The 13,845-nt window shown below is 42.7% G+C and overlaps 1 protein-coding gene across 1 annotated transcript in view; it reads right to left on the bottom strand.

Annotated features, from left to right (window-relative positions):
- Window positions 1-8,514: 8,514 nt before the first annotated feature.
- LOC308254732 (ATP-binding cassette sub-family A member 9-like) overlaps window positions 8,515-13,845 on the bottom strand; it is a 108,472-nt gene continuing 103,141 nt past the window's right edge. Inside the window, exons 73-77 of the mRNA XM_080681127.1 lie at window positions 13,388-13,507; window positions 13,046-13,186; window positions 11,417-11,496; window positions 9,333-9,388; window positions 8,515-9,202 (exon numbers count right to left, since the gene is read on the bottom strand). Of these exons, the coding sequence (XP_080537253.1) occupies window positions 9,104-9,202; window positions 9,333-9,388; window positions 11,417-11,496; window positions 13,046-13,186; window positions 13,388-13,507 (496 nt within the window). The 3' untranslated portion in view covers window positions 8,515-9,103. The remainder of the gene's footprint in view (window positions 9,203-9,332; window positions 9,389-11,416; window positions 11,497-13,045; window positions 13,187-13,387; window positions 13,508-13,845) is intronic.

The raw sequence follows: 13,845 nt of genomic DNA, 5'->3' as shown, positions 1-13,845 counted from the left end.
TCTCAAAGTCAGAAAAACATTTATCGCAACGGCCCCAAGTTATTGTGCAATAAAAGTGAAGGCCTTCAAAGATGATCCAGGTGTACAAATAAATTGTCAATAATCTCAGTTCTCCACAATCTCTGAACAAATTTCAGCTTATTCCTACATTCAGTTTCTGGCTTAAAACCACATAACAATTGCAATACTTTAAAAAAGATGTATGTTGTAACTCAATGCTTTCATCTTTACAATTTTAAATACCAGATGTCCAAACACATCCAAATAGTCCATTCATTTTCAAAATAGTTTCTCTATAGCTGCTTGGCTTTCAATTCCTAAAGACTAATTTATAATTTTGTGATAGAAAAAAACAGCCTCCCCCCAAACAAAACAGAAAAAGACAATGAACTTACCTTTGAGAAATGTGAAGCACATAATCTAGAAACACATTTTATCCACTGGTCTCCTTTCATAGAAGGAAGCGAGTCACATTCTTTCCTGATCTCGACCCCATTTAAGGATTTTGCCTTAACTGTTTGGCTTCAGGCGAATGGTCCCGGGGAGACTAATTCCAGAAGAGCTATGATCTCAGGGCCCTGCCAACAAGCACACTCACATGACTGCCCTTGGACTGTTTCTCTCTCTCTCTCTCCCTTTTTGTAAAATTGAATAATTACACTTTATCTTCATTCTCAGTGTTTCAGTTAACGGAAGCATGAGAGTTTCAGAATAAACTTATTTTTTTACCAAGTAGCAGACCCAAGAAAAAGTTAAAAATGTTTTAAAAGTCTATTTCCCATCTGATTATCCTACTTAAAAAATCAATACTATCTCACGGGTAACATTCTTTTAACCAGCTCAAAAACCATCCATGTTCTGTAACTACGTGAGAACCTGCCTCAGTCTGATAGCACTCTCCTTAGACAATCCTAATTGCACAGTAACACGCCTTTGTGCCCCTCTCCATTAGCTACTGACTCGAAGAACACGCGGGGAACGTCTCATATTTGATCTCTAATCAGGATCTCCCGAAGGCTTCTGAATAAAAAGAAAAATGCAGCAAATTACTTAGCTAAACCTGCAGTCACTTTGAGATGGAGATGGCACCGTGGACACAATTAACTGAAAACCAGATACACTCTTTCAGACTTCCACAGAGATGGCAGGGAGTACTCTTCTCTGTAGTTAAGACTTTATATTGGTTCCTGGCCAGAATGGTTCAGTTGACTGAGCATCAGCTTGGGCACCAAACTGTTACTGGTTCCATTCCTGGTCAGGCACATACCTAGGTTTCAGGTTCGATCCCTGGTTGGGGCTTGCATGGGAGGCAACTGATCAATGTTTCTCTCTTACATTGATGTTTCTCTCTCTCTCTCTCTCTCTTTCTCATCAATAGACATATTTTTGGGTGAGGATTAAAAAAAAAAAGGCAGTTGGGTCTATAGTTGAATCAGAGGACCAAAAGCCAATAGTTTCCTTTTTTTCTTTTTCTTTTCAGTGTATTCAGGCACTGCTCTTTGTAGTCCCCGGTGACTGTCTAACTCCCAAGCATTTCCTTGTGTTTTATTTATTTAAAATATAAATTTTATTGATTTCAGAGAGGAAAGGAGAAAGAGAGAGGGTTAGAAACATCAATGATGAGAGAGAATCATTGATCAGCTGCCTCTTGCATGTCCCATACTGGGGATCGAGCCTGCAACCCAGGCATATGCCCTGTCTAGGAATGTATTGATGACCTCCTGGTTCATAGCTTGACACTCAACCACTGAGCCACACCAGCCTGGCCATTTCCTTGTGTTTTAAAGGGAGCTCATTAGGTGGTGTTGCACAGCAACTGTACAACAACTGCAAGGCAGAAGACTAGCAGTTTTGGGAAGAAAGTGAGAGTGCACCATATTCAATGGAAAGTTGAGCCTTTGCCTAACTTGCCAATTAGAAAATACATGGAACTCAGTGAAGATGAACTTAATCTTGCACAGTGAGGGTTGCCTCTTGGAGTTGGTGTTTTGAGTGAGGGTGTGGTTGAATGAAGCCCTTTAGTTTAGTTGCAGAGGATTGCTTCCAACCTAAGCAGATTGTGGAAACAGGAAGGTCTTCACCCATGCTGCAAATTATCTGTCTATCCATTCATTTCCTCCAGAACATCTGGTTTTAAATGTGAGTCATTTGGTCTCTGACTTACAGGGTAAGATCTATCTAGATATCTGGCTGGTGTGGTTAAGTGTCAGTTCATCAACCAGGACAGGGCACATGCCTGGGTTGTGGGCTCGATCCCCTGTAGGAGGGTGCTGGTGGCAGCCAAACAATGATTCTCATCATTGATGTTTCTAGCCCTCTCTCCCTCGCCCTTCCTCACTCTGAACTCAATATACTCGGTATCATATTATACTGGCAGGTATACTTAGTATCATATCATAAAGAGTAACCTAATAGAGGAAATCAAATATGCGTAAGCTTTCCTCTATTATGTCCAAGAATTTATTATTTTTCCTCTATTATGCTCACACCAAAAATTTTAAGCACTGTCTTCAAACCATGAGAAAAGAAACAGTTTCATCAGAGGGAAGCTTCTCTCTACACAAAACTCTCGACTGCCCAATTGGTAATCTCACTTGGGAAATCAGGATTTTCACTCCTCTATTTCTCATTTTCATTTAGTTCCAAGTATTTCCTAATCTCCCCTAAGACTTACTTTTTGAGCCATGAATTATTTATCAATGTGTTTTTTCCTTTCCCAGTCTCTATAGATTTTCTTGTTATCTTTGGGTTACTAATTTCTAATTCAAATCTTATTATAGTCAGAAAATTTATTTTGCATGTCAAATTTATTAGGACATGTCTTGTAACCCAAGATATCATCTGTCTGGGTGAATATTCCAAATGCAACGAGATATATTCTGTTATTAAGTGCAGTTTTCTATAAATGTCAATTATTTCTAGTTGGTTGCTGTTAAGTTTTCTGATTTTGTTGTTGGTGGTAGTGGTTTTCCTGCCTACTGGTTCTGTTGATTCCTCGGAGAAGAGTAGTGAAGATGTTAACAAAAATTAGAGACTTTGCTTTTCCTTTCAGATCTGACAGATTTTGCCTCATGTAATTGGAAGTTGTGGTATTGGGTGTATACACGTTTAGGATGGTTGTGTCTTCTTGGCCTTTTTATCATTACGTAATGTCCATCTTTATCCCTGGTAACTTTCTATGCTCCAAAGTCTACTTCATCTGGTCTGAATATGTCATTCCCACTATCTTTGACCAGCTGACCAGATGACTTCTCTATCATTTCAATATTCTTTACTCTAATGAAATTTTGGTGGGCACATTAACCAGAACAGGCTATGATTCATGTGCATTGAGCCTTTGTTTTTTCATGCATAAATGATCCTATATAATAAAAGGCTAATACACAAATAGACCAAAAGGCAGAATGACCGGTCGCTATGATGCCCACTGACCACCAGGGGGAAGATTCTCAATGTAGGAGCTACCCCCTGGTGGTCAGTGTGTTCCCACAAGGGGAGCACCATTTGGCCAGATGCTGGGCTGACAGCTGGCAAGCGCAGTGGCGGTGACGAGAGCCTCTCCCACCTCTGCAGCAGTGCTAAGGATGTCCCACTGATGACTTAGGCCTGCTTCTTGGGAAGCGGGCCTCAGAAATCAGTCAGACATCCCCTGAGGGCTCCCGGACTGCAAGAGGGTGCAGGCTCGGCTGAGGTACGCCCCCCCCCACACCCTGAATGCATGAATTTCGTGCACCGAGCCTCTAGTTTACACATAATTGCACCACTCAGTTCATAGCACTGTGCCCTTTTGCAAATATTCATAGACCTATGAACTTCAGACAGAACTTGGCAGGGTGCTTCTGATTTGGGGTAGATGTAGCAGACTGTGTCAGATCAATGTTTCTACCGCAACAATAATAAGAAAGCCAGGTATGTTCCCGTTCACGGCACATGCCTAGGTCACAGGCTCGAGGTAGGGGGCATGCAGGAGGCAGCCAATTGATATTTCTCTCTCTCTTCATCAAGAAAGTCTCTCTCTCTCCCTTTCCCTTCCTCTCTAAAATCAATAAAAACATATATATTTTAAAAAATGTATTATAACAGGTATCTGGTAGAGGAGAATAATTTGTGAAAAACTGCTTTGCCATCTGTTCACTCTGGCCCAATTTCCCATAAGTAAATTGCCCTGTAATATACCCTGTTATAGTGTATGGAGTTTGCTTACTTACCTTTCGTCTGAACTTACCTTCTCATTAAGGTGGCCATTACACCTTTGCCCCACCCTCACACATGTCTGCACTATGGTTGAACTGTTTCCTTGCTTTGAAAATGCTCATTCAGACTGCTTTCTGGAGGGAGGTTGTGGCTGCAATTTTCTTGGCTGGAGAACACTGAATCCAAAATTAGCTCCAAATCCTGATTAGATTGCCTGAGTCAAGATGTTAATCCAAAGGTCCAGAACACCCAAGTGGAGAAAATGCTTTTCAATGACTAAGCTCTTTACTTTCTTACTATTTAAATAGTGAGGTTCCCCGCTCCCCCCCCACCACCATTCTTCTTTTTTTGTAAAGGTAGTGTTTTATATTTTGAAACCAGCCCCTTTTGTCTGAGGCACGAGAACATTTACAACTATCAGATTCCCTCTGGAAGACACTTCTTTATGATGTGATTCAGCCAGCCAACCAAGTACAGCTGGAGGTCAATAAAAAAGCATTTGTCGCCCTGACCGGTTTGGCTCAAGCTTCGGCCTGCGGACTGAAGGGTCCCAGGTTTGATTCCGGTCAAGGGCATGTACCTTGGTTGCGGGCACATCCCCAGAGGGGGGTGTGCAGGAGGCAGCTGATTGATGTTTCTCTCTCATCGATGTTTCTGACTGTCTATCCCTCTCCCTTCCTCTCTGTAAAAAATCAATAAAAAATATATTAAAAAAAAAAAAGCATTTGTCTAAGAGTGATCTACACTGACCTGTTGGCTCAGATAATCTAATCAGGAGTTAGACTTTTTAAAAAGCAAATTCTGGGTTCTTCTCTGCTTCCCATATCACATCCTTGCTATTTTTTCTTTAATCCCAGGAAACAGTACCACATTCTACTTGCTCAAGATAAAATACAGACAGTCCTCAGGTTACATCGGACTTGATGTACGTCGTTTCGTGGTTACGTCGCCATCTACCATTTATTTATAAAAAAAAGTTCCGTCATTTTGACATATGTACATATGTACATATGTGATTTATGTTTTTTTATTTATTTACCACAAGTAAAGGTCAGAAATTGTTATCTTTCTTTTAAATTTGTTTTACTGTTTCACTTCATTACTGCTGTGTATGTGCTCCATGTGAGTGACGTAGGTGCTTATGTAGGTGGGTTCTGACTTGTGGGAAAAATTGCATTATGCTGCGCCTTAGGAACGGATCTCCAACGTAACCAGAGGACCCACTGTATAGGAAATCTCCTTGACCAGCCTCTCCTCCCTCCCCCAACATCCTCCTGACACATCATTCTAGTGCAAGGGGGATGATTTGGACAATGTCGGAGACATTTGTGGTTGTCACACTCAGGGGCAGGTTGCAACTGGCTTCTACTGGGGAGAGAACAGGAATGCCACTTAAAATTCAACAGTACACAGGCAGCTTCTATTTCTTCCTCCTGCCCCAACAAGGAATTATCCAGTGCAATGTCAATAGTGCCACTGTTGAGAAATTCACATCTAGTATAAGAATAAAGAAGCCGACTATCATTGAAATGAATTATTCATAATCATGGTAATGTTTTCATTCATCTGGCCCTTTGAATAAATGACTCTTAACTTCTACTTCAAACACTACAATAATTCACTCAATATACATTTTGCATATCCAAATTAAGCTATCCTTCTTTCCTGTTTTTGTTTTTGGTTTTTTTTAACACTATGAGAGAGGGTAGACTCATCCAAAAGCGTCATGGGTGTCTTGGCTTGGATCCTGCCAAAAGAGGGATTTTGAAGAGACATTAAAATATTTCCAAAACTTATAATGAAAGTTCCATTTCAAGATAGCAGTTTTAAAACAGACACAGACTCATAGATGCAGAGAACTGACTGATGGTTGCCAGAGGAGAGGAGAGGTAGAGAACTTGGTGAAAAAGGTTCAGGGAGTAAGTAGTACAAACTGGTAGTTACAGAATAGTCACGGGGATGTAAAGTACAGCATAGGGAATATAGTCAATAATCTAATCTAATAAAAGGGTAATATGAAAATTAATTGTCACTCCATCACAAAGATGGCGGCACCCATAGCCACAAGATGGCCACACCCAGTCCTCTCAGCCCCGCCGGAGTCCCCCAGTCCCAGGGGTCCGCCGCTATGAGTGGAGAGCGTGAGTGGCCTGGCGGAATGCTTCATCACCACGGCGATGAGGCAAGCTTTCCACCCTGGCCATGGAGGGCCTATGGGCAGTGGGCACAGAGCGGCTGAGGAGGGGTGGGGGGGGCCAGGGGAACGCTTGCGTCGTCACCCTGGCAACAAGGCAAGCTCTGGCCAGTCCAGGGCAGGGAACGCTTCTGTTGTCACCCTGGCGATGAAGTAAGCCTTCCACGCCCGGCAGCAGATGGGCCTTTGGGCTGCAGAGAGCCTCTGGGCAGTGGGCGCAGAGCGGCCAGGTCCTGCAGAGAGCTATTGGCGCACGCATTCGTGCACAGGGCTACTAGTATTGTAATAATGATATATTGTGCTGGGTGGGTACTGGAAATATCAGGGGGAACACTTTGTAAAATATATGATTGCCTAACCACTATGCGGTACACCTGAAACTAATACAAAATAATACTGAATGTCAACAGTCATTGAAAAACTAAAATGGAAAATTAAAAATATATAGCATTTTTAACGTAAGATTTTAACTCTCTTGCTTTGCAATTGCCATGGATATAACTCAACAAGTATCAAAACAAGTAAAACATTTATAGGAACAATAGCAACAAGAAGTTACTATTATCTATCTGAACACCTTGAGGGCAGTCTAGTGGAGATAAACTGAAATATCAACTGGTTATAGAGTCAACACGGATAAGCAAGCTGGAAGGATCAATCGCCCTGCAGAGTCCTGATCTAGGCAACGATCTGGGACAGGCAGCTTGGGATAGTTCAAAGGTCCTTGGCAATTGCATCAGTGCCCTGTTCAGGTTTTTGTCCCGCCCCTTTATTGGCATGATCTACTCTATCAGTCAGTGTAATGTTAGCTGCCTGTTGTAACAACCCCGAAGTCTCAATAACGTCAGTAGTTCAACGAGTGTTTTGCAGTGGTTCAGTTGTTGGTTTTGTTTTGGAGTTTGTGTGTGTGTGTGGATGTGTGTATTCCATCTCTCTGTCCTATGCAGGCCAGCTGGCTCTTCTAGGCCGCTCACCTCCACATGGCGACTCAGGGACTTGAGTACTTTCCATTGTGCTCTCTGCATCTTGGAGTTCCTTATTTCCTGACACATATATGAGAAAGAGAAACCTCACAAACAATCTAGCAGGAAAGTTAGGTAATGGCCCAAGAGTGGCATACATCGTTTCTGCCATATTCTAGAGTCCAGGGCTAGACAGATGGTCCCAGAGTAACTGTAAGGGAGCCTGGACAATGAAGTCTTCCCGTCTGTTCAGAGGGAGAATGGGATTGGTGAGCGTCGGCTGGTCTCTACTTAAACGACATAGAAAATTAAGTAGAGCTGTTATTACCCCCAGATTTTCAGTAAAGAAGCCGCACCAGAGGAGAAACAGTGCCCCAGCTGACTTCAATATGATTCAACAAAATAGGCAACTGCATTTTATCTCAAAGTGATTTTGGAACCATTCAAAGAACATAATCCATCACTGTGACTCTCCTGAAAATGAAGTGCAATTAACTTTCTTAATAGGCACCGGAAATCCTTCAGCATCAAGGTTTTACATTTCTGCTGTTCACAGCTGGGTCATTTGAATTTACCACCGTAATTGGCTATGTTTTGGGTGCAAACATAGTGTTTAGCTTCAAACCTTGTATCATTCTAGTTGATACCATAACAATTAGAAGCTGATTATATAGTGTCTATTGTGTTCTTCAGATTCTCTTCCTGAACGGTAACCAAAACTTCAAGTTGAAGGAATGTTCTTTATACCTCCATTGCAACCTCAATCAGGTGTTTAATAACTGCTTGTTGAAATCTTAAAGTAGGTGCCACCACACAGAGTCTTGGGCTTGAATTCAGGGTCCTGTGACCTATGACTTTGGGAAGGTCAACTTCTCTAAATATGACTTTATTTATATACCTGCATTAGACTTTAATTGCTGCATAACAAATTACCATAAACTCAGTGACTTATGCAACAATGAAAGTAGCAAAAACAACAATAAAAACTCATCTTAGTATGAGTGTATAAGTATACTGTGTTGATTTTAAGGTGTTTATAGAATTACCAGTTGAATAAATCACAAGATATACAGACATGGGAAATTAAGATCTAGGAAGTTCTAGTGCTTTGCATCAGGGTAGACTCTGGCATCATAAGACAACATAAAATCAGAAATATGTTTCAAAATTGTATGTAAACGTATGTATTTTTTCATCAACTTGTCTTACTGCAATTATTTATCTTAACGGGTTTCAAATTTCCTTAATAGTTACAATAGGCAAAACACAGACTCTAAAATCTAAAATCCTAAAAATGCCTGGAAAGGAAAATCAGTGAATTAAGTAAAAAAAAAAAATAGAATTACAAAAAGCAAAGACTATGCTGCCATGTAATCAACTGACTCCCTTTCCCCCATAATCAGCATCGTGTTACTTTCTCTTGTAATAAAAAAGATAAGAAAATATCCCATATTTTAAAGTTCAGAGAAAAAAAATTAAGCAATCCCTGCATCATCCTCATAAACATAAACAATTCTGTAATAAATGGATTCTTTGTGTTTGCTACTGCATGAAATATGGAATTTGGCTGCTGGTCCAGAGGCCACATGGCCTGGCTTCTTTAGTCCCACCGTAAGTGATATTATTGAGAAAAAATCATGACATTCGTTTTAAAAGTACCCTGTCCATGTCTGAGATAAGGTATCATAATGCTATAAAATATTAACTGAAAAAGAGTCACAGGCCTAAAGGGCAACACAGGGTATTTGGGGTTTTAGGGCTCTTCCTGCTGGAGAAGCTTCCACCTCACAGAGAGATCAACTTCCTCATCAAAATCCTCCAGCTCCTGCTCCTTGGAGAGCTCCAGGAAGACCTGCCATGGAGGAAAGGACACAGAGAGGGTGTCACACTGCCTCCTGGAGCTCCAAGTGCATGCAAAGGGTATGCATATATTGCACCTTTATATTCCATGGGTGATACAGAAATCTCTAAAGTGGACCCACCTGCTCCAGGGTGGACTGTGACAGGCTGTATTCCTCCAGGTCGAAGCTCTGTTTAACTGCACAAGGATGGATGGATGGGCATTAGGAAGTCATATATTTTGGATCCTGAAAGTTGTACCAAAGTCATGCATAAAAAGTTCCAAGAGGCAAAGAGGAGGAGGTGTCACTTACCCTGGGAAGCTGTGTTCAGAGGCTAAAGATGGGAGGGGAGAGGGTCTCATCAAGGAACCCACAAAAGCACCCCACAAGAGAAAGGGTGTCAGGCCCTGCTGTCATAGGACAGCTCTAAAGATCAAATCAAGCTTTGCTTCCATATTATCTCTTCTCTCCTCCTCTTATACTTGACCTAGGAAGGCCTAAACCATCAGCCTATGAGTAGAGATGAATAGTGTAAGAAGAGAGACAAAACTGACCATCCCACCACCCTAGCTTCAAGTCTTCAAATCTGAAGGAAGAAGGGGACCTGGGAGGCTCTAGTTTCGCTGGGACTTGCATTAGCCCAAAGCGATCTGATTATATGGAAAAATGAGTCTATGTGGCAAGGTAAAGAAATAATCATGGGGCATGCCTTTTGCATCCATGCTACTTGGCCTTGCTCCATAATTTCAATACGTGCATTGCTGCTGAGAATGTAACTATGGCTCACTTAACATTTGGAGAGAAAAACACTAGCTTAGGACATTTCAGTATCTTGTACTTTGTGTAATCTTCACATAACAGGATAGGAAACTAATAAGAAATTGTTTTACCCCCTAAGTCAGGACTTCCATTTCAACAAACTAAGCACATCAGAAGGCATTTGAGGAGGGAGGGGACATTTTTGAAAGCAGAAACACAGGAAGGCTCTTAAGAAAAAGCTCCATTGTATTCCAGGGAGGCAGCTTTCCTGAAACATCTCTCTCCTTGCTTCTAATCTATACTAATAAAAGGGTAATATCCTAATTAGACCGGGTCGACTGGACATCTTCCGGTCATGCGGTCCTCCTTCCAGACAAAGCTACAGTGGTGGGGGCCGAGGCAGAGGCAGTAGGGGCAATAAGGCAGGCAGGCATGGCAGTTAGGGGTGATCAGACAGGCAGGCAGAGTGGTTAGGGGCAATCAGTCAGGCAGGCAGGTGAGCGGTTAGGAGCCAGCAGTCCTGGATTGCAAGAGACATGTCCAACTGCCACTTTTGGCCCAACTGGCAGTCGGACATCCCTCGAGGGGTCCCGGATTGGAGAGGGTGCAGGCTGGGCTTAAGGACCCCCCCCCCACATGAATTTCATGCACTGGGCCTCTAGTTAATTATAAAATCCTTCCTATTGATCAGACCCCATTATGGGAATCCTTCAGACAAGAATGCTGCAAAATTGGTCAAAAGGCCAAAATGGTCTGTGCGGTAAATGGACCCATAGACCACAGAGTGAAGGGACCAGCAGAATCAGAAGGTGAAAAGAAATCTTGTCTGGGGCCATCCTAAGCTTAATTCAAGGGGAAGGATCTTTAAAGACCTAGGATGCCTGAGGGTTCTAATAACTGATGACAGGCAAAAAAAAAAAAAAAAAAGACAACTCAGGTAGGGAAGGTGTTCAGCTTTGAATGTGTCTGTTTCCCAGAGTCTTTTTTTTTAAAAATATATTTTATTGATATTTTACAGAGAGGAAGGGAGAGGGATAGAGAGTTAGAAACATCGATGAGAGAGAAACATCGATCAGCTGCCTCCTGCACACCTCCTACTGGGGATGTGCCCGCAACCAAGGTACGTGCCCTTGACCGGAATCGAACCTGGGACCCTTCAGTCCGCAGGCCGACGCTCTATCCACTGAGCCAAACCGGTTTTGGCTTCCCAGAGTCTTTTTAAAAAAATATATATTTTTTATTGATTTCAGATAGAAAGGGAGAGGGAGGGAGAGAGACAGAAACATCAATGAGAGAGAATCATTGATTGGCTCCTGAACGCCCCCTCCGGGGGATCGAGCCCACAACCTGGGCATGTGCTCTTGACTGGAATCAAACCTGGGACCCTTCAGTCCTATGCTCTATCCACTGAGCCAAACCAGTTAGGGCTGTTTCCCAGGGTCTTACCTCTAAATAGTTGCTCTTACCGATCTCTAATTTGAAGAAAGCCTGCGATAAAGGTCTCACATCCTCAACAGGCAACTTATAGACCATCAGGGAGGAGTACCTGGAAGGAAAAAAGTGAGGCTGAACTCCGGGCTTTAAGAGCATACCCCCTGACGAGTGAACATCCAAAAAGGAGCAACAGTCTGACAGGAGTGAAGTGGTATCTCACTGTGGCTTTGATGTGCATTTCTCTAAAGAACCAACCAACCAAAGAAAGAAAACTGAAACAGACTCATAGATACAGAGAACATTTTTCCAGTTGCCAGGTTTAGGGGGGTGGGAGGCTGGATGGAAAAGGTGAAAAGATGAAAAACCACAAATGGGCAGTTACAAAATAGTCCCGGGGATGTAAAGTACAGCATAGGAAAGATAATCAATAATATTGCAATAACTATGTACAGTGCCAGGTGGATACTGGAAATATCAGGGGGATCACTTAGTAGAGTATATGCCTGTCTAACCACTATGCTGTATACCTGAAACTCATACAAAATAATACTGAATGTAAACGGTAATGTAAAAAATAAAACCATGACATAGGTAAAAAGTAAATGAAAAGGAGCAACAATGGCACCAATAACTTGTTTGCAGGTACACATCTGTATAGCACTAAAAACTGCCACAGTGTGAATGTTCTTCAAACAACAGGAAGTCAATGTACTAAAGCAGAACCATTTCCAGGCTCTTAAGAAGAGGCCCCTTTTACTCTAGGCAGGAACTGGAGACAAAGGGCAGGAATCTGACCATGTGTACCTCTCTGGAAGGACAGAAGCCGATTACTTATCATCCTTCTTCTCTCCTAGAGAGAATACTATTTAACTAAAAAAGACTGGGCTCACCTCCTGGCCCCACCACAAGTTATTTGGCATTGTCTAACCTACCTGAGCCTCCAGCGCCATTCATCTACACTAATCTACACTAATAAAAGAGTAACATGCTAATTGACCGTACCTTTGCGACACTCACCAGCCAATCAGGAGTGGGTATGCAAATTAACCCAACAAAGATGGTGGGTTAATTTGCATACACAGGTGCTGAGGGGCCGGGAGCCGGGTGGGATGCTTTGGAGTTGCCATGGCAATGACGCAGGCATTCTGCACCACCCCAGCTGCTCTGGGCCTCTGGGCAAAGTGGGAAGGCAGAAAGGTGGCTCTGGCCAGAGCGAAGGCGGTGCTGGCAGCCAGGGGAAGGAAGGCCCATTCTTGCATGAATCTTCATGCATTGGGCCTCTAGTTACTTGATAATGTTCCTGATAATAAAAACGCTAAGAGACACCATTCAGTGAGGTTGACTGCTGCCTGGCACTGGGTGTTATACAGCAGGTCTCCTTGAATGGGGATGGCTTCACCCTCTAAAAGGACAACTGAAATGAACTAATGAACTAGGTACGTGTACCTGTTAGTACCTGGCACCTTCCCTTACAGAATCAGTTTCCAAATGAGCACTTTGTTCTCTTGTTTCCCTCCTGTAGTTGCCCTTGGGTTTGGGACTTTCTCTAGGAATTTTTCACAATGACCATAAAGTTAAAAAAAAAAAAAGAATAAGAAAAAGAATGAGAAGATAGAAAATAACACCGAGACCGAGGTGAAACAGACCAGAGCCTGGTTTACCTTTCCTGCCGAGCAGCCTGGGGGAAAAGCCTCAGGATTTCACTGTGGAGGGGCTCCACGTGGGCGAGGGTCTTCACCTTCATCTCCAGCAGGTAATCCTTGCCAAATTTGCTCTTCAGGTGCTGGATGGAACCAATACATCTGGAGGGAGGAGGAAGAGGATGAAGTCAATCAAGAAAAGGGAGAGAGAAATCTACTGCTGGTGATTTTTGGCTTCTGGAGGCCAGGGCAGGGCCAGGGAGAGCCAGAGCAGCCAGCCTCTCATGCTCCTCACAGTGATGCCTTGTGCAGGGACATGTCCTTTGTGCAGGGCATGACTGGGGACCTCACGTGGGCACTCACCTCAGCTTCCCGGACACCATGATGGCCACACGGTCACACACAGCCTCCGCCTCTGCCATGTAATGGGTGGTCAGGAGGGCGCCCCTCTCCGTGTCTCTAAAGGTGCCCCGGATGGCCTGCCTAAAGTTAGAGCAAGGGAAATGTTGACTAGGGGGAACGCCAAGATAATATGAAAAGAAAAATTTAAAGAAGTTTCTATGGGCACATACGAAATAAACAGTGAATTCAGATTAGACAAAGAAAGGGGTTTTATTTTTGTTTGTTTTTTTTTTTTTTGCAGGGGTAACAGGTATGGGAATAAACAAACCACTGGTTAGAGTGAATAATTCAGTGCATGGCTTGGGCTGAATAATGGAGAGAATGACATTGGGTAAGAAAAATGCTAAATTTCAAGAATTTTTATGAGAAGACAGTAGGAAAAAAGGAGAGAATGTATTTAAAAACATGATAATAATGAC

The sequence above is a fragment of the Plecotus auritus genome, assembly GCF_963455305.1.
Source record: "Plecotus auritus genome assembly, chromosome: 7".
Lineage (NCBI taxonomy): Eukaryota > Metazoa > Chordata > Mammalia > Chiroptera > Vespertilionidae > Plecotus > Plecotus auritus.
This window is presented reverse-complemented; position numbering and strand designations above follow the sequence as displayed.